Consider the following 20,312-nt stretch of genomic DNA (forward strand, 5'->3'; position numbering starts at 1 on the left):
TAGATTAAGAAAACAATCCAGAAATTAAGGAGGGGAAATAACGGTCAAGTCAAGATGTGCTTTGGCCAACATGTTTTAATACATTTTTCCTGTCTTGCGCTTCCTCTACATCCAGGACATAAAACAAAGAAACCCCAAACAGTAAATAGAACATTGATTAAAACGCTTACTGTTAAAAACATTTATATTTGTATCCTGCGGTTGTGGCTGTCATTGGCAAGTTTTTCTCCCACCATGAACTTGTGCTGTGGACTTGCTGTAAATGAGAAGTTCACGCTGATTTAAAGGAAAAGATTCCACAAGAATCGAGACGAGGCTTCCAGAAAGTAGCTTAGCACCAAGATCAAGGCTGGATTTCTCTGCAAATTATACTACTTTTTCACTTCATTCCAAAAGTTGGATTTTATACCTGTGGGTAGTGATTTCCCACCTTAACATCTGATTTTTCACACGTGAATAGAGGGAGTCTTTGTCCCTGCAGCCAAGATCGACTTCTACAACAAATTCTTTAAAGAAGCCGAGCCGAGAACAGATCAATCTGACATTACAACATTCATATTTGAGTTGACTGACAGTGATGCGTTACATCTTCTGATCACCTGTGAAGGTTCACTTTATGATTATACAGGAGACACAAGAACTGCTGTATCACTGAAGATGCACACACAAACAGCCATAAAAGCTCAAATATGTGACCCAGTCACATTGCATCAGTGCTGCAACAATGGCTCTGTTCAGGAAGAGGAAAAATACATGAGCTTTGTGCTCATCTTGGAGAGAAAAAAAAAAAGGGAAGAAGGAGGTAGCTATAAACAGTATATATTGATCTGGATTTTCACTGATGCATCTACAGAAACTGAATCACTCAAACCACTCAGTGTTTTTACATCTGCCAATCAACACTTGATTGAAGATTTGGAAATGTTTTGGGGACTTCAGTATGCTACAGGTCTTATTCATCCACTGATCAAAATGATTTAATTTCTCTTAAAAAGTAGGGCATTTAGACAGTTCTCAGGTCACCTTGACGAGGTCATTCTTTCTACTGTGATTGCATGTAACAGGTAGTTGTTTCCCTACAGGCTGAGATGACGCAGCATCTCCCTTACAAAAAAATATATAAAAACTCCTTCATCCTTACTCATGCTGATTCACTGCTCAGCCTGTAAAGCAAGTCTAAACAGGGATCATAACGAATACTATCTGTACAGAACTAAAGAAAGGAAAGAGGAAATCTACAAAAATAAGTTTTTCTACATTGAAATGGGTTATTCTTGCATGACTTTCTTAAATGCCACAAGAAAGGCGTCCAGTTTCAAATGAGTCCTCCAATGAGTCTTCCAAGGACAAGGATTTTGTCAGCAGACATGATCCTTTAAAAGCAAACTCATTAAGTCAAGACAAAGCTGAACCCAGGTCTGTCAATAGGTGGAGTATGTTGACAGAAGACATTTCAAACATGCCGACACAGGAGCTTGCACGCACAAACATGTCATGCACACACAGACACAAACAGCCCCAGAGCAGGCGGACAAACGTGGGAAAATGCAGCTGTTTAGAAGACTTGACTCCCAGATTCAGCTCAGATTGTGATCTGAAGTTTCCCGCTTTTTAAAAAAAAAAGAAAAGTTGGTTTGTTGTTAGTATGAGTAGAATGAAAGCCTATCATTTAGATGTCCAGTTTCTGACCTGCTCTGAAAAACTCCCCTACAGAGATATTCACCACTGCCTCTATGAGGTAACCTATCCAACACCAAACTTCATGTGCGTTTACATGTTACCGTGGGTTAGGGTTAGAGCCCTCCCACTGAAGAAAACCGTGTCAAAACAATGAAAACAAACTTCTGCCTCACTACAACGTCACCCTAACACCGCACATAATCCCTAGTGACGATAAAGAACAAAAAAAAAAACTCAACATTAAAAGTGACTGAGATAAATGAGACGTATCTTTCAAAGAACTTAGGTGAGTAGTGGAAACTTTTACTATTACACGACTGGCTGTTAAAAACAAGAATCGTTGGGAAACTGGCTGCTACAGTTAGAATGAAACTGAAGTGTTAACTAACAAAGTAAAATCATAAACCGAGAAAGAAAACGGAAGCAGGAGCTTGGTGAAAATTGCTTTCCTCGATAGCTCAGTTTACTGGTACAACTGACTGCGGCCCAGAGAAGAGTGAAGAAGTCAAACGCTTTTAGTTTTCGTCCTCTTCGTCGTCATCGTCATCGCTGATGAGGTATCCACGGGCTCCGCTGTGGTGGGACGGAGGCGAGGGGGGTGGGGAGGTCTTGGTGAAGAAGGGGAGACGGAAGGTGGGAGAAGGGGAGCGCTCCTCTCGGGTGGGGCTGCTGTTGGGGCTCTGCCTGGGACTGATGGCCTGCAGCATGCGGCCTTTTCCTTCTTTCAGCATGTGCTTCTGTGGAGGCGGACACATGAAACGTTTATCTACAATATCAGTCCACAGGATAAGGTCAAAACAGTCCTTCAAACAGTCTGACATCAAAGCTCTGCCACATGTTTGTAATGACCTTTAAAATCATTTCAGCTTTGTCTGAACGCAGACCTTGAAGAGGGTTAAGCAATAAAACCCAACAAAAGCGTTTCAATCCGTAACATCTGCAATATCTGAAAAGCTGTTGAAAGCCTAGCTTAGTGTAAGACTGGAAAACAGGATTGTGTCACACCGACACAGTGGGTACACATTTCATGACGACAAAATCATTAAATAGATCCTGAAGATACAGTAAGCCTTTATATTATACAGCAGTATTAACCTTTATCTTGTTCAGTGTAGTTTTCGTTTGTACGGCTAATAACAAGGGACTATCATTTACAGAGCGTCTCCCATGACGAACAATGAAAAGAATTAGACATGGTTATCTATCAAACTTACCTGAATCTCTGCAAGAAAGTGAATTAACTTATTTTCCAGAAGTCCAATTCCAACTTTCATAATTAAAGTTTGATTACAATCAAATTGTACTGAAATATTATCAGCTGGTCTTTGTCCTAATGCATAACTTAAAAGAATTTGTGTCAGCATACCGAAGGTGTTAAGGATGATTAACACCTTTTGGGACCGGTATATGACTGTACTGGTATGAGCCACTGACTACTTGAAGGTAAAATAAACAGAGGTGGAAAAAGTGAATGCACTGAAAGGCTTACAGGTATATCTGAAGTCTTTGCTGTGAAGGTCAGGGTTATGTCAAAGTCCTTAACAAGTCACCATGTGCCCCTCAGTAACTTATATTTCATTTTATAATTTCAAATAGAGTAACAACACTATATTAAGAGCTCTACTAAAGTTCACTCGAAAGGGATCATTTTTAGTGGCTCTTTCAGAATAAGCACAGTGATTAAAGACCAAACAAAACCAACATCCTCACCAGAGCTCCCTCAGGGCCAAACATCTGCAGGAAGTTGCCGATAAACTCCCTGGATTTCTCCTCCCATTTCTGGATGAGGTCGATGCTCTTCTCCTCCACCTTCTGGACAAACTCTTTGCTCTTCTCCTCCACATCACGGACCTTCCTCTTCACCTTGTCTACACGCTCCTGCAGGTGGTATTTCTTCTCCTGAAAATATCAAGAGCAGCAGGGGTTACAAAGTAGAAAAGAAGAAATGAACTGTCAAATGTCAACGTGAACGACCAGAACAAACTAACGGCGCATTTTCACTGCTAACAGTTTGTGGCTCTCACTGCTCCACTTTCTTGTTTTTTTTTTTTCTCTAACCCTGACACTGATCATCCAGATTTAAGTCTCATACATTTATGAAGCTGACGTTGAGCTCCTTGGCTGTGTATCCTCTCTGCAGGTTACGTCTGACGTACACATCGTAGTCACGGACTATGCGTGTGATGATGTCAGAGGTGGAGATGCCTTCTGTCCGCTGGGTGGGAGCGAACATACCTGACAAGAACAGAGAGGGGTTCATTGAGAAGAAAAGGTTACCAGATACAGGTGAATGAATAAGAGGAAAAAAAAAAATGAGAAAAAGGAACAAAAATGCAGTTTGAATGAATTCATGTAATCAAAGAAACTTTTTCAAACAAGGTAGATTCTTTTTAGTGTGTTTGACAAATCATACGGGTTTTTTTTTTATAAACCTGTGCCCAAGTAGCAAAGGATAAGTCTTACAACGAGCAACAAGATCTCATACTATTTCTCTCCTTGATGTCCTTTATTTGACCCACAACAGCCATGAGTATGTGTGTGTCAAACATTGTGTGTTCATTGTGTGGCTGCCTGCAGTGATTTAAGTTCCCAATAATCCTCTGCACTAACCCACATTCCGTTCAGCCGTTTAAAAAAAAATGAATCAAAACATCTTCCAAAAGCTAGCATCATTCTGTTTCCTATGTGAGCTAAAGCAGCAGTAAATACTGAACCATATCTTGTAATCATGTGTGTACCACTCTACTTCTCTTGGTGACTTTTACACTCACCAGCTTCCTTGATGTGTTTGTACACGTCGTCGCTGCCCGCTGAGATGTATGGGATGTCATCATGGGCCACAAAGTCAATCTGGAGAGGTCATTTCAACAAACATCAACACACTAGAATCTAAATTGCAGATTTAAAATACATATAAATTAGGGGGACATTTTTAGAAAAACAGGAGAAAAAAAAAAGACGACAAGGAATCTCAACTAAAGAGTTCCGTAAATGCAAAAGAGTCTCTAAATTATCATTATCATTTTATAGAATTCTGTGTAATCCACTCACGCGATGTCTTGCGAGGAACTCTGGCGATAACGTCCAGGGAGCGTTTCGCACTACTTCATCTACATAGCGGCAGTGTCTGATGGCATCGTAGCGCTCGTCCTCGTTCATCACCGTGAAGCCCTTGTATTTGTGGGTCAGGTCATCACTGCACACTGGAAATGATTGTTTAAAAAAAAGGATATTAACAGAAACACTCACCCTAAGGCAATGGTGCTGAATCCTCAACAAAAAGTATCAAAAAATATTCCAGGACAGCACAGTAATATCTTCAAAATCCTCTTTTATTTCCAAAATAAAAGCGGATATTTAAGATATGTATTTAAAATGCCTTTTCCACAAATTCATTCTAAGCATTATTGTCCCTGTTTTCACTAAACAGGGATGTGATTGACAAAAGGACAATAAAGCAGGATACGGTTCTTGTGTTTCTGCACTATTTTAAGTCTGAAGAATTCTTATAGCTTTAGTTTTATACAAGTTTATTGACAGACAGAGCACCCCTCGTAACCATAGTAACTCAGTCCCACCTGTCTGCCTGCACACTAAACCATAGACGAGCAAGAGACAGAGAGAGAGCTGCTGACTGACATTTCAAGCAGCATGCATGGAAATTTTTTAATTGCTGACATCCTTGCTGACATGATCCCCTCCCTCTGTTTTTCTCTACCTGTATACGTCTTCTCCTTTGACAATATTCATCATTAGCATGGTTCAGAAAGTTGCAAAATACAAATCCTTTTTCAAAAAGTTACACTCATGATTCAGTCACCACAACAGGCGAGCTTCATGTAGGAAGGCCTGTTATCAATGTCAAAATATACTTCTCAGTAAACTTTTCTCATTGTATTGTAACTATAAGTCCTCTATCTTTGATCTACACGTCTGAATGCATCATTCTTGTCATTCAACAAAGATACTTACCTCCAACAATTAGGTGTGTATTTGGGAACAAGCATTTGGCCTGCATGAGTGCTCTGGCATGACCTGAGTGGAAAACGTCGAAAATGCCATCTGCATACACCCGCACTGGTCTGTTAGCTGAACAAAGAGAGACGTAGTGAGACAAGCAGGAATAACAGTTTTACTCTGTTTGGAGAAGATCTAATATTACACTTATTTGTTTATATCTATGAGTGAACTGGACAGTAACAGTGCTGTGAAAAAGTGATAAATTCTAAAGTCTAAAGTAAACTGAAAACTGAGAAGTTTTCCAATTGATGTTGGAAAAAAATAATTCAAAGGAGAAACACTAGAAGAAAGTTATTCTGAGATTTGTAAACCAGGCTGGGCATTTTTTTAGAGAAAGGCATACAGTATCAACTGAAAGAGTGAAGCAATAAGACTCACATGGTGTTCCCCTCTTGGCCTCCTCCATGCTGACTCTCTCATAGGGTTTACCATCAGCTGGCTCTAGCTCATCTGCAAAAGGTGCGGGGTGCTTCAATCCCTAAAAGACCAACACAAAAGGAAAGATTTTAATCATCAACAAAGTTTACTATGCATGCAGAATATGAAGCTTTGAAACACACTGTGGGAAATAATCCTCTCTTTGTTTTCTCTTGTTGTAATCTTTTTCAATATTTATTTTCCTGGCACCTTCTTATGTGAACATAAAGTGTTTATCATAACATTTAGAAAAGTATCAACCAACAACAGCCAACAAATGTTTGACATTTAAATTGATGGTTTAACTGAGGGAACTTTTCCTCCTCCTTTCAGTATATCACAGGCATGTAAAATAATGGTGGACTCAGGGGAGCATTGGGGTGATAGTCACAGTGTTGAATGCATCTATGATGATGCAGAATACATTCATGTAACACATTGCTCTATGACAGCTGACTCACCACAGTACATCTGGGGACTTTACCAAGCCTCTCTCCCTCCTCAGTCTCACCGTTGGAGCCATCTCTTCTCCTCTTTCTGGGCAACAGCAGTCCACTGGAGCTTTGAGCCTCCATCTGTGTCAAACAACAAGCAAAGGCAAATAAAACACAGTTTAGTTCAAACACACCATACACTGCATTGACCTCTTGTAGTTTAATTTGAAAGAGAATCACTCTAATGAAGTCACCCAGATATACTTAAGTTTGTAACATATGCCAACATTCTGGACGTGAACTGTATGTTACATAGTTAGCATTATATAGTATACAGTGCTGACAGACTGTAAATCTAGGCAGGAAGGTTATGAGCAGATGAGATGACATATACTGACTCAACTTTGACCTAGTAACGGTGACAGAGTGTCAGCTCAAGGAAAAAACGACTGTCACTGGATCAAAAAACTAGTGGATTTCAACAGCAAACATATAAAGGTCAGCTGGAAATTAAGCAAATACATGAAACATTTTTTCTCTATCACAGAAAAATGTACCTGAACTTCATACTAATTCTGACCAATTTCAGTTCTGAGAAGATTTTTGAGAGGGGAAAAAAAGCTAATTTGTAGGTTTTTAAGAAGTTCATCATCAAGTCATGATATAAAGAAAGACAGAAAAATAACATTTTTGATCATTGGTTAAACTTCTTTGTATCTCCTAATTTCCTCTATGAGTTGCTTGGTGAATAGAACATTAAAAAACAAAACGATATAAATGAAACCCATTGCCGTCCGTCTAACACTCAGAAACCATAAGACAGTCTGTTCAAACATGAATAATGAGGAAAGCAGTGATTCTTCACCATTGCAGAAGTAAGAACAAACACATGTTAGTTCTTGCTTAAAAATGACAGATTCATAAATTGTCATACAGATTCATTATTGACACCTACAGAGAGTAACAAATAATTACTTCTTTTTTTTTTTTTTTTTAAACAGAAAGAAGTTCAATGATCGGTGTCTTGGTAGGGTCTGTAAGTGTCCTCTGTGTATCCAGGAAGAACAAGACTGGAACTTTAAAAAGTTGTTGAACATTAAGATCACATTACATATACTCAACAGAGTCTCAAACACTTCCAACAGCGATGATGTACCACCTTATCTTAAAAACGCTGGAACATAAGAAACTACGGCTTGTGTCCTATTACAAGGGGTTCCTGTGTTATGGGTTCAGGCTCCTCTGCCCCATTCCTCACATTCCATCACGCCATCTAAAATTGAGCAATCAGGTCACAAAAGGGAGGGCCCTTCATTTCTTCATTTTATAACTTTGCCACTTCTTTAACTTGTGATTAACTTTCACAAACTCTGCTGCGTCACCAGTTATGAAAGTGTGACTCGTTACAAGGAGCAACAGGCAAAGCAGCGCGCACAATCCAAATGGTGACAGATACCTGATCCAACACTGGGCACTGGTACAAGAAGCGCCCTGCCTCTTTCTCTCTCTGTAACAGCTGAGCAGGGAGGCTGAAATCCCTGCAGGGCTCTCACACACTGACAGAGAAGATTTACATGAGCAGCACATGTCATCATAAGTGGAACAGGTTGCTATAATAAGCAAGCAACAAAAGGACAGGGCCAAGTCTTACATAACCACATGACAGTGGTTCATAGTATTCGCTGCAAGCTCCCTTAAGTGCTCTCAAAATGTCTCAAAAATTGCAATCTGGGGAAATTATTTAGTAAATTGCTTCTTCATTGTCACCAATAGTCATAACACATGTTCTCTTAACAATCATGTGGATATAAGAGCAGCAGATCCCCGCATCTAAAAAGATGGTACCAGCTTATGTTCAAGATTGCTATATATGAATGGTATGATCCAATAGTTCAAAGATCCGCTAATTTATTCATCAACTAGGTGTGTCCACTGTCCACAGCTTGAAGAGGATCGTTGTCTTGAAACATTGCGAAGTCAATGTGTGAACGAATTTGGCAATAAAACGAAAAACTGATTCCAACTTAGAGGAAACAGAGATGCAATAACAGGCCACTAATGTGTTCTGGTATTTTGCTGCAATGATAATCCACCTCGAAACACACACACACACACACAAAAAAGAAAACATAATTTTAGAAGTTGGGCCATTTGTGATCCTTTCCCCGGCACCCTGTTGGTTACAGCAACACTTTGATGACCTCCAGCTGCACAGCTCACACATGTTCTCATGCTCTCCAGATAACATTGGAGATGTCGTAGGCGAGGTCACATCACAAAAGCAGCTTGTCAAAAGTAATAAAACAAGAAACCAGTGACTAAGAGGCTGACAGAGGAGCTGATGTGTTACTGGTGACACTGGTTGTGCAGCTATCTTTCTAAACTCCAGCACACTGGACCCTCTTTCCCAGAGCTTTAAAATCAATCTGTAACCCGGCTAGTTACGTCAGCTAACAGTAGATTGCTAACGTCAGCCAAGTTTCTGCTTACTTACCGATTACTCTTTTGTCCTGTAAACTGCTTTGCAGGAGTGGGAGGATTCCTAGCCTCGCACGGCCAGTACCCAGCTAGCTATCAGCAAAAAAAAAGCCAGCTTACGCTAGTATCTACCGTCAGATGCTAAATAGCGAGCTAGCTGTCCAGCTTTTGGCTAACTGTAGCCTTTAGCTCGCTGGTTAGCAGCAGCAGTAAATATAAACGATCCTGTTTGTCAGAGTCGCTCAATCTGGTCGAAAACTGTCCCAACCCGACGGAGTAACACACATTCAGCAGTGACAGCTTGTACTACAACGCTGACAGGTCAACTATACAGGAACTACAAAACTTCGAACTTCCTCAGAGGAACTGACAAAACAAGTTGGACTTTCCCGGTTTTGTATCGTTCGCCACCTGGTGGTCGTACTGAAGAATTACCTTTCAACACAGGCATCAATATTTCATTGTGAGCCCCACCGCCATAGCTCAGATCTATGGAGGACTAAACGTGCCAAAATGAAATATTTAAATATATAGGAATGAACATTTTAAATAATTATTTAAACATTTATTTAATTATTTATGTATTTCATAAATTATTTATTTATTCATTTATATATTACCAATTTTAAATAATTAATGACACATTTAAATAATTATTTAATTATTTAATAACATACATTTAATTAATTAAATAATTATTTATTTATTTATCTCAACTAAACTTGTCGCTAACTCATTCACTAAAGGAGTCGGCCTATCAGTAATATCAAAGTAGTAGCCGAAGTCTGTCAGTAGTTTTAGTAATAATAAAAATCATATCAATTACAAAGCCAATGGACAATGATGGCATAATGCATGATATCATGAGGAGTTAACATTTCTGTAGCTATGGAGCCAGACCCATACATGATTCAAAAGCGGGATCAGTAAAATCTTAAAATCAATTATATTGCCTAAGTAACCGGAAGCCAACGTAGTGAAGCTATTAGGATGGTGAACATTGTCTGTTAATATTTACAGTCTATGGTTAAAAGCAAGAAGCCTGTAGCTGCTGCATGCTTGACCATTTGGAGTCAATTTAATTATGGAAAGGAAGAAGTTACAGTACTCTTATCTGGAGAAGTGTGGCTTCTAACTTATAAAATTAACTCTACTATAAGTGAATCTATAACTTAATTTTTTTCTGAGAAAAAAAATCAGATTACGTCTAATCAGACTACTTTTCTAAAGTAATAAGATTAAATTAATTAATTCAGATTTTCTGTACAGAATTTTGGAAAGCTGCCCACTCTACCAGGGTGTGGCGAGCGGCTGTGGTTCAGTTGGTAGAGTTCTCGCCTTTCAACCAAAAGGTTGAGGGTTTGATCCCCAGCTGGGCAACGTGTCCTTGGGCAAGACACTTATTGCATTGCTCCCACTGCTTCAGTGGTGGTGTATGACTGGTTTAGTGTTGTACTTACTCTCTGATGTACGTCACTTTGGATAAAAGCATCTGCTAAGTGAATTGTAATGTTGTGTAACATACTTCTCCTGCAACCTGCTCTGTCTCTTCACTCTCCCTGCTCTCCCCTTATGGATTCAAACCCAGAGCCATCTTGTTGCTAACCACCACACTGCTGTCCCTTCCAGTCATAAATCTCCAGTTCATGTTGATATTCAAAAGCAACGTTAAGACTCTTGGAAGGAAGACAAATAATTCCAGCTCCACAAAGGAAGGTTGATTCTTTTTCAGTTCATTACAGTAGTTTAAAGGCACTGTCCCATTCTGGTGAGAGAAAGCCAGGGTATCAAGGCTACACAGGGAAAAGCTTGTAGGGAGCAAAACAATCCAGGCCAGTCTGGGAGGTGTGATTAAAAAAGGAAACCAGCTATTCTGGGTCTGAATCCTTTACAGGGACAGAACCATCTCACAGAGGTAAGGCCCTGATAGTCATTCCCCCCTGACTACGATGACGCCCATGCCATTCAGTAACTTGTCCGTACATGATATCAAAGTAAGATGCTCTCCAGAGATATGAAGGTAGAAATAAAGTAAAACTTTAAACAATACTTAATTATTGATAACCTATCACATTTAGATAAGCAATAATGACTCTTCTTTAGATGTCTAGGGCTCATTTAAAAACCCTTTATACAACATATTCTGCCATAACTATGAAATACTTTGACTTAGATGTCATTTTATTGATTTTCTGGACTGTCCGAGAGCTTGTCATTCTTTACCTTTGTTTAGTTAGTTTATTCCTTGGTTTTGTTGCTTAAATTTGTTTTCCTGTTTTATTTTGTCATTTGTATCATTGTGTGTCTCTGTTTCCTGTGTATTTTTATTTTCATATTCCTGTGTTAAGTTTTTAGTGTTTCCTGGTTTATTTTGTATTTTCCTTCCTCATGTAATTAGATTTCCCGGGGTAGTTTTTCTGGTCTTGTCTTCAGTGTTTCCTGTTTTACTTTGTAGTTCTTGTCATACTTGTAATACTGCCTCCCTTTTTCTGGTTTCCCTCCATTATGATTGCCCTCCCCAGTTCCACCTGTGTCTTGTTTGTCACACCTGTGTCCTGTTTGTCACACCTGTGTCCAATCACTCCTGGTTTGTGTGTTTTACCATCTGTGTCAGTTTGTTGGCAGACTTCCCTGTGGATCTGTTTTATTTTTTTTGGTTGGATTTGATCTCTGACTTTTGATGGACTTTGTGTTTGTACTGGAAATAGTAGGCTCTACTTTTGTATTTGCCTTTTTGATCTTTTATTAAATAAATCATTTTGTTACACTGCTTTGGGTCCTCCACTTCTGTCTTTGAAACTCAGACTTGTGACAGAGGAGTCTTGCACCAAAAGTGTTTTCATTTTTGTATTTATTCAAACTATTGCACATTAATTTTTGCTTATTGCACAGCAGGCCCCCTTTCCAGTACGGGTAGAAGTCATGAGAACTTTCTTTAAAACAAGTACAGCCCTATCAAAACATAAAATAGTGTGTTTCAAATAAAAATCTAACTTTCACTATCCTGGATAGAAAAACAATCATGAGTATTAAAATGAACTGTTCTATGGACTCAATTTACTAGTACTTGATGGAAACTTATCCTAATTAGCAGACTGCCCATGGAGCCACAATATTTCACAAAAACAAATCAATTACATTTAGCTTATGGCAAGACTTTGGGATTACGCATCTAGCTCACATTATTGAAGACAACTCAATGATACCGTATGAAATCCTTACAGACGGGTATTGGCGTCCTATAATGCTCACAACTGACACATTGTGTCATATGTTCAGACTAAGTTATATTGTTCTTATTTCAATACTTCTTTCACTTTTTCTTAGAACTACTGACTTCCCTCTCATTTCAGGTTCCCTCTCATTTCAGGTTCCCTCTGCTGCCCTCGTGTGTCTTCCACCTGTTTCACAGTCCTCCTCAACCCTACTGTGTCAGCGCCTTGGTCCCAGCTGAATCTCATCACTAATCAGCCCAGCTGTCCTCCCTTGTCTTAATTACCTCATGTATATTTAGTCTTTGTGCTCCTTACTTTCTGTGCAAGTTTGTTTCAGTTCCTTGTGTGAGTAGTGGTCCAGCCTTTATTTTACGTCATAGACTCTCTTGTGAATGACCTTTGACTCAATTTTGGACCTGTTTTTGTCGAGTCTGACACACTGACTCAAAGATCAAATCAGCCTGTTAAGTAACACTTTGAAACTATGTAATGAATAAAAGACCTCCTTAAGATGTTTTAAATGAAGGAACAATTACTTATAGGGGTAATCTTTGTTGGTCATGCTCCTCCTCTCACCAACTGGAGCTCTTGTTTTGCTGCTGGGTGATGTGTGGTGAATGTGGGGGCTGGTCACTTGATCCTCTGGTGGACCAGTCCAGCCTCACCCCTCAGTGCCTTGTTGGCATTATAGTGGTAATTGTTGCAATCTATGTAACATTGTGGTTAAGATAATTGCTCATACACTTATAGTATATATTGCACTGCCTTCATAGTTTTATACACCATTGTCCTTGATATTTATCTAACTTGAAAATGTTGTAACTATTTTAGGCTATCATCATTATTCCTATTTCCTTGTATATAAAGTAAACTGTAAAATATTACAATATATTTGTTAAAGTGCTCTTACGTACATCAACAGCACATAGTAAAATAAAATATAGAAGTTATATGATGACTGTTGAGCACTGCCTCCTGCTCTGGCTTTGTCATTCAGTTACATTGATTATATAACATCTACTTCTATTCAAACAAACATTTAATATACATTTATTCTACAACATTTTATACACATTTAAATCTGTTTACGTAGTACAGATAAACAATACTTTTTACATGATGTTCATATCTGTTACCTAAATTATATAAGGAACTTTTTGCTATTTTATGACTTAATGTGAGTCTTTGAGTGTGAATGTTTGTATGTTTTTATGTTACTGAGACTCAACAAAAGTTAATTTTCTGTCACTGTGATTAATATTTTCACTCTTGGAATCTTTGAATCTTAAACATTGAGAAGTATAGATCATTTCGATCAAGTGTATGAAGAATATTTCTACACAGAGTTATGATTTAACAGATATGAAGAGAAAACAGAAACATGTATAGATGGGTGAGTGTTTCAGCTATTTCTAAGCTGAAGTTTAGCTGAGCTCTGACCTGTGTTCAACTTTTCTGGTTTCTACAGGACTGATTCGGGGCTAGCTGTGTTCATCCATGCTTGCTATGATTTTTACACCATCCATCTTGTCTTCAGAACTGTAGGTTTCTTTCTTCAGGAAAAATGCGACAAATAATTCTGAATAGATTTCCAACAGAGTGAGTCAAAGCTCAGGTTTTTTTTAAAATATTGTTGCTCAGTAAAGACAACACAGAGGTGCCCAAGCTGTGGAATGAAGGATGAAGAGCTGAAAACATCCGCTCTGGAGCTGATTCCCCTGTTGTCCTGCAGAGAGCTCAAGGACAGGGTATAATTTCACTCAAAGATCAGAGGGGCACTAGTTACAATAATTGATACCTTGGAGGTGGTGGTTGAGTTGTGCAAGAAAAGCTGCTGTACATTGATGTAATGTAGCTATTCCATGATCTCCTTCATTAGTGGTCTGACTTGAGATAAAGAACCGAGAACAGTGAGGCTATTTGCTGCAAATCATATTTTTCTATGCCACCATGGAGACCGGTTGCAAGTCAAAGGTAATCATTTAATTTAAAAAGTATCTAAATATGATGTGGCTAACAGTGTAGGATCATTGCAATATTTATTAATTTTCTTACTAAAAATTACAGAGATGATTAAAGCTCTCATTTAACACTGTGAAGCCTTTGTACCATGTAATGTTTTATACATTGGAAAGACTGTGCAGTGTGTGTTTTAGTCTTTAAGCCTCTAATTTACTATCAATGTTTGTAATGTTATTCTAGAACTGATCTTCCATTAGACAATAAACATAGATAGTAAGTAACTTCACACTGATGGCTTGTGATTTTTCCTTTTGAATAATAATGCCATTTTATAGATATGTGTAAGTGTAATACTGACAACAAAGAATGTTAGATTTCTTTTAGCACTGTTTATTGTTGTACTTACATCTTCTTTAAAGCAACTTGATTTATTTCTCAAGCCAGCTGGTTATCTCAGTGCACCAGTTCAATAAATGTATAGAATTTAACAGGTACCCCTACCCTTCCATTTTTGTGCTGTCACAGAGCAATTATAGTATGATGATAACCATTAGCCACCTGGTAGCGCCCCTATAGACTCCCTGTCTCCTTCTGGCACTCTTTAATCGCAGCTTTACCTGCTGGTTTAAAGGATAGAGTTTGCTTAAGTGTTGAAATGACAAACATGCATGCAGGGAGACACATATGAAAATGAAAAGAAAGACAGTCAAAACATGTTTTAAAGCTGACCAGGGTATGTAGAGAAATGTATATCAGTCAGAAGTTTATTTTAACTGTTGAGATCCACCATTACCATTTTTTTTATCATTTACTTCCTTTAATAATCATTGATGTCGCTTGTAGATAATCTGAAGACTTTTTGTGTGATTTTTAACTTGTCCACAGTTACTGGAAAACATTCATCTGTTGTATTTACACCACTTAAATCATATTCCTGTCACAGTACTTGCTCCATGACATCTGTTTGCATGGCAGTGTGTGTGTTTCATTTATTTTCAGTTCAGAGTTGGGGTTTTTTTTGTGAATGCTGAGTGTTTGCTGTGTTTATTGCTTCCCCATCTCCCTTCCAGCCTGTCACCTTCACTCTTCTTTGCTCACCAGAAATGGACCTGCAAACAACACACTTGCCCGCCATCAAGCAATCAAGTACTCCTACAAGAAGATTGTTAGGCCACTCGTGGTTTGTCTGGGTCGCAAATCCAGCTCAAGCTTAGGCTAGTTTCCTGCCTTTGAGACTATACTATTTGTTTGCCTGCCTGCCTCAGCGTCTTACACCTGTTTTTCTTGTTTTCAGGGCAATCTGCCTCACCGCCTACAAAGGCCCGCCAGCCAGAAAAACTTCAAACAGCAAATGCACCCTGAAACCAGCCTTTTTTCCTCTCCTCCGACACAGACTAAGGCGGCTGCCTCCTCATTACCCCCAAAGTACCATGGGTGCCCTCAATTGAAAGGTATGATGAGATCCCAGATTGTGTCATCCATTCCTCATCCAGTATGACCCTGTGTTTGAACAGGAGCCATTGTCATCTGAATCACATTCCTCATGTACCTCCTACAAGGCAAAGAACTAGCCTGGGACACAGCAGAGTGAGAGAAGAGGTCCTCAGTAACCTGGTCCTACTCAGCCCCACTTCAGAGATGCGTAAGGTGTTTGATTCCTTGTCAGTGCTGGTCTCATCTGGCCCTGGACTCTGTCTCTGGTCTACCTGTCTCTGATGGTAACACTGTGATCCTAACTGTTGTTGATCAATTCGGTAAATCTGCAAACCACCTGCCTATGCCTAGCTGCATCCTGCCAAGGAAACTGCTGCCATATTGATGAAGAACGTCTTCCAGGTCCAGGGCCGCCCTGTGATATTGTTTCCGTCAATGGCCCTCAGTTCACTGGGAAGCCTTTTGCTCAGCCATACTGTAGGTGCCACCATCAGCCTTACCTCTGGGTTTCATCCACAAACTAGTGGACGAGCGCAGAGAGTGAACAAGAAACTCTAGAAGACTTGCTGTTGCCTGGTGTGCCTGCTTCCCAGTCCTCCCAACTACCTTGGGTAGAATATGCCCATAATATCCTGCCATGCTCGGAAACAGATGTGTAACCATTCCAGTGCCTGTATTGTTATCAGCCACCGCTCTTTCCATCTCAGGAAAAGTCTTTCCATACCCCATCTGCTAACTAAACGCTTTGAGACATGGTATGGCCCTTATCTAAGGATCTGACTTTAAAATCTGATGCCAAGAAACTGTCTACTAGATTCATTGGCCCCTCTATTGTTGAGAGAGTTATCAACCCCATAGTGGTCTGCCTGAAACTCCAAACTCCAACCAGAGATTTTATTGTTACTTGCAGTTGCATCCCTTCTGTTTAATCTGCAATCTGATGCTAATAGTTGTTCATTGCTACTGGTTGAGGAATGAAAACCTTTACGTGTGCTGAAATTATTCAAATGGGAGCCATAATGAGCGTCAAGATTGCCTTGAATTTGGCTAAGTTTTTGAAAAAGATGCAACTGTTGGCCAGCTTAAAAAAACTTACTTGTAAGCATGCTACTAGCTACCCAGACAGGCTGGAGAGTTGGATAGATCACAAAAATGTATAAAAAATAGGTTTGAGATTCTTCTTCTCTTCTTCTTGAATAGCTTGTCACCATGATATGAGTGTACTTTCAAATGTGTTTTTGTATTTCTTATTGAAAACCAAAAGACACAGAGGCCTTTCTGATGAGAGAGAAGTTTATGCGGAGAAATTATTCCAAAATAGTTTGTCTCATAAAAGCATAATTCGTTTTTAGCATGTGCTGTTTTGTGTGTTTCTAGTCATTCAGAAATAAGTTAATCAATGAAACTTGAAGAAAGTGTTGTTTTGAGATTCCCAGGCTGCGTTACATTAACTCTGTGTGAAGACAAGCTAGCCCATGATTCCTGCATATTTCTTGGGGACTTAAACAGCAGTTGAGGCTGCCCCCCCTCTATTTTTGACTAAGGCTAAGACCGGAGTTAAAAGGACATATCCAGCTGTTTTGGGACAGAGGGTTCATTTTTTAACTGCAAGGCATGTTTTTGCAAGAATCAGACTACTGTAGCAAGGTACATTTTGCAATAACTCATGAATTTGTTAGATGAAAAAAACATGTTCTCTCTGGATACATTTTTTTTGGCTTATTGAGTATGAGTTATTTTTCCATTGATTGCTTCATCAAGGCCTATGACACCCATAGATAGGAAAACTGATTGACTGTGCACCCAGTGGTGCACTGCTGTGACAGAGTTGTGTATTGTGGCTTTACAAGGAGTCACATTTTGTTTGAAGTTGGTCTTTTACTGCTGGTTTATGCTCAGTGTGCTAATGAGCTCTTCCACGTTGCAACAGAAAATGGAAGAGGGGCGGAGTTAGAGCGACGTGTAGTTCAGTGGCCAATGAAAAGGGCCCTGTATTACCAGTAGTATTTATGAACAGTTATGTTAAGCAGCAGATTAGACCAGGACTGGGGAGATGCAACAGCAGGTGAGTAGGTTTGGTTATTAAACTACTTCCAACATCAAGTTTAAAAGACTAAGGCAAGCCTTGTTTTGTACTATTTATTTTACTTGTTTTATCGGGCATCCTATGGGGCAGAAAATACCAACAGAAAACAATTTGAGGCAAATGATGAGGATAAGGTTGATGTTTATTTCAAAGGATGATTTGTGAGACATTTAGAATGTATGGATAAATATATTAATAAATGACATCTGCTATAGGAGAGCAACTAAGGAAGATGCAGTCATAGATAAACTTGGGATAAACTAGGATATGAATCTTATTAGCTAGTAAATTTTTATTCCAGGTAGATATTTTCTTTGCACATAAATATCTGAAACGGGTAGCTTATGTTATTGAGTGTGTGTGATACCTTTGGTGTATATACATTTTATTTTACTTCACTCTTTTTCCCTGAGCTCTGACCATGCATTTTGGATATTTGTTTATAACAGTTTCTAAAGAACAGCTTTATAACAGTTCTGTCGGACAGACTAACATATAAATAATATTTGTGTTTGTTGTTGTACTTGCAGATGTGGAGGATGATTTCCCAGGTGTCCCTGTTTAGGTCGCTATGCTGCCTGCTGTTAATGCCAGGTTAGTCTGAGCAAAATACTTTCTACTAATGTTTTATTGCTTTCAACTGACCCATATGAAGTAGTTGAAACCATACCAATAAAACATATAATATCATATGTAGTTGCCTCAAAATGTGGTGTAGAATGAAGGATTTTGTTGTTGGTGTTATGTGTCTAACACTGTATTAATTTTTTTGCCTCATTCAAGTTTGGCTAGAAGCAACATCTCTGGTGAAAGTAAAGAATCTCGGAGGTATTTCTCAGCTTCTTGCATATTGTTAAAAAAAATCATTGAACTAAAAAAATGAACGGTTTAGATTAATGTGTAATCGTTTTACCATCACACTAGAACAGTGAACATATTTCCATTTGTATTTCACAGGAGTTCTATTTCTACATACCACTGCTTAGTCTTGAAAGAAAAAAGCTTTCCAAAACTTTTTTTTTCAATCATTGATTTACATTTTTTAAATCATACTTCAAATCACAAGTGGTTTTTCTCATTTTTATTCCTGACACTTTATAACTTTACAGGAAGTTCAGTAAGCATTGACTCTGCTCAGGCTCACGATTTCTTGACAAACTCTCGACCTAAGAGGAACATTGACCCAAAGTGGCACAGAGGGAATCCTGATTTTCAGTCCTATTACCGCTTCTACAACAGCATCGGACACATCGAAGGAGTAAGTGGAAGTTGATTGGCTATTTTGATATTATGTGGTTCCACTTAGATTACACCATTACTCTCAGATCTTCTTCCTCTCTGATTTGTTTTGCTGTCTTCCCCTCAGCTCTATGAAATCGACAGGATCCGGATGTTGTATCAGCAGATGCGTCACTTAGAGGTAACCTATGGGCCAGATGCCTCCAGTTACCAAAATGTCTTGGGTGTGCAGACCACCACTGAAGCACCAACAACTACCACTGAACCTCCTCCACCTCCCACTACCCCAGCCCCCACACCAGACCCTCTGGAGAACGCTCAGAGGATCTATTTATGTCACCCCAAAGACCCTCTATGCAAACCTCAGATCGTCTACCTGCCAACAGGGGCTGTTCCAGTTTTGTGTGACCCACGCCATAACCCCGCCTGCAGGCCTAAAACAGAGGAGGAGATAAAAGCTGCTGCTCCCCCAAAACCAACAGCACCTCCTCCTGCTCCTCCCGCTCCCAAAAAGTCAGTCCCACCTCCCCCTCCTCCTCCCCCAATCACTGCTAAAGGTATGGAGTACGACTGTGACCCATACTGGGACCCTGACTGTCTCATTGATCACCCCCCACGCCCTGAGCAGGAAGCAACAGCACCAGAGGCACCTGCTGAGGAAAAAGTGGTAGAAGAAGTAGCAAAAGTGGAGGAAAGTGCCCCTGCAGCAGCCACCCAGAAACCCCTTTACCCTTTCTTTGATCCTTATGATTTCAAACGGGATCTTTATAACCCCTTGAGTTATGTCGAGCCAGCTGCAGAAGAGTAGAAACAAAGTGCCTCAGAAATTAAAGCTTTCTATTAAGGGTCTGATGACAAAATGACATCACAAGCCCAAATAATAGCAGGACTTTGCACAAATCCACATTAAAACCAAAATGTTCTATTCAAACCATGTATCGATCGATCAAATGTTTATAGGACAGACATGTAAAACATTTTTATATGCCTGTAATTCTTTTTCATGACAAAACAATGTTTGATTGGATGTTCTTAAAAAATGCGCAATAAACTTTTGTAAAGAACAAAACAGTTAAAAAGAATAAAAATATTTTGGTAATGGTGATATTTATGTTCTCATGTTTCATTTTATTTCAGATTGATCTTAATTTCTTACACTATTAGAATTATTTTCTTCACATAGTTTAAACAGCCACAACAGGTTACTTAGAAGATTACGAGTTAAAATATTCACGATACAAAATATACAATTTATAAAAAAAACTATATTTGAACTGACTACCAAATTCCACTTACATGTAACTCTCTCATTGATAATAATTAAGAACTAAACTTTCTATTCATGAC

General features: G+C 39.1%; 2 protein-coding genes across 2 annotated transcripts; one reads left to right on the forward strand and one right to left on the reverse strand.

The window, feature by feature from the left end:
- Window positions 1-57: 57 nt before the first annotated feature.
- Window positions 58-9,394, reverse strand: pcyt1aa (phosphate cytidylyltransferase 1A, choline a). Its single transcript, XM_020657223.3, has 9 exons — window positions 9,046-9,394; window positions 6,579-6,692; window positions 6,079-6,178; window positions 5,653-5,769; window positions 4,732-4,883; window positions 4,452-4,530; window positions 3,773-3,915; window positions 3,391-3,579; window positions 58-2,417 (listed from the first exon to the last, which is right to left on the reverse strand). The coding sequence occupies exons 2-9, from the start codon at window positions 6,690-6,692 to the stop codon at window positions 2,196-2,198; spliced, it is 1,116 nt and encodes a 371-aa protein (XP_020512879.1). The 5' UTR covers window positions 9,046-9,394; the 3' UTR covers window positions 58-2,195.
- Window positions 9,395-17,659: 8,265 nt separating this feature from the next.
- and3 (actinodin3) lies at window positions 17,660-20,070 on the forward strand. Its single transcript, XM_065953920.1, has 5 exons — window positions 17,660-17,705; window positions 18,257-18,320; window positions 18,510-18,554; window positions 18,836-18,984; window positions 19,093-20,070. The coding sequence occupies exons 1-5, from the start codon at window positions 17,694-17,696 to the stop codon at window positions 19,771-19,773; spliced, it is 951 nt and encodes a 316-aa protein (XP_065809992.1). The 5' UTR covers window positions 17,660-17,693; the 3' UTR covers window positions 19,774-20,070.
- The last annotated feature ends 242 nt before the right edge of the window (window positions 20,071-20,312 follow it).

The sequence above is a fragment of the Labrus bergylta genome, chromosome 4 (genome assembly GCF_963930695.1).
Source record: "Labrus bergylta chromosome 4, fLabBer1.1, whole genome shotgun sequence".
Lineage (NCBI taxonomy): Eukaryota > Metazoa > Chordata > Actinopteri > Labriformes > Labridae > Labrus > Labrus bergylta.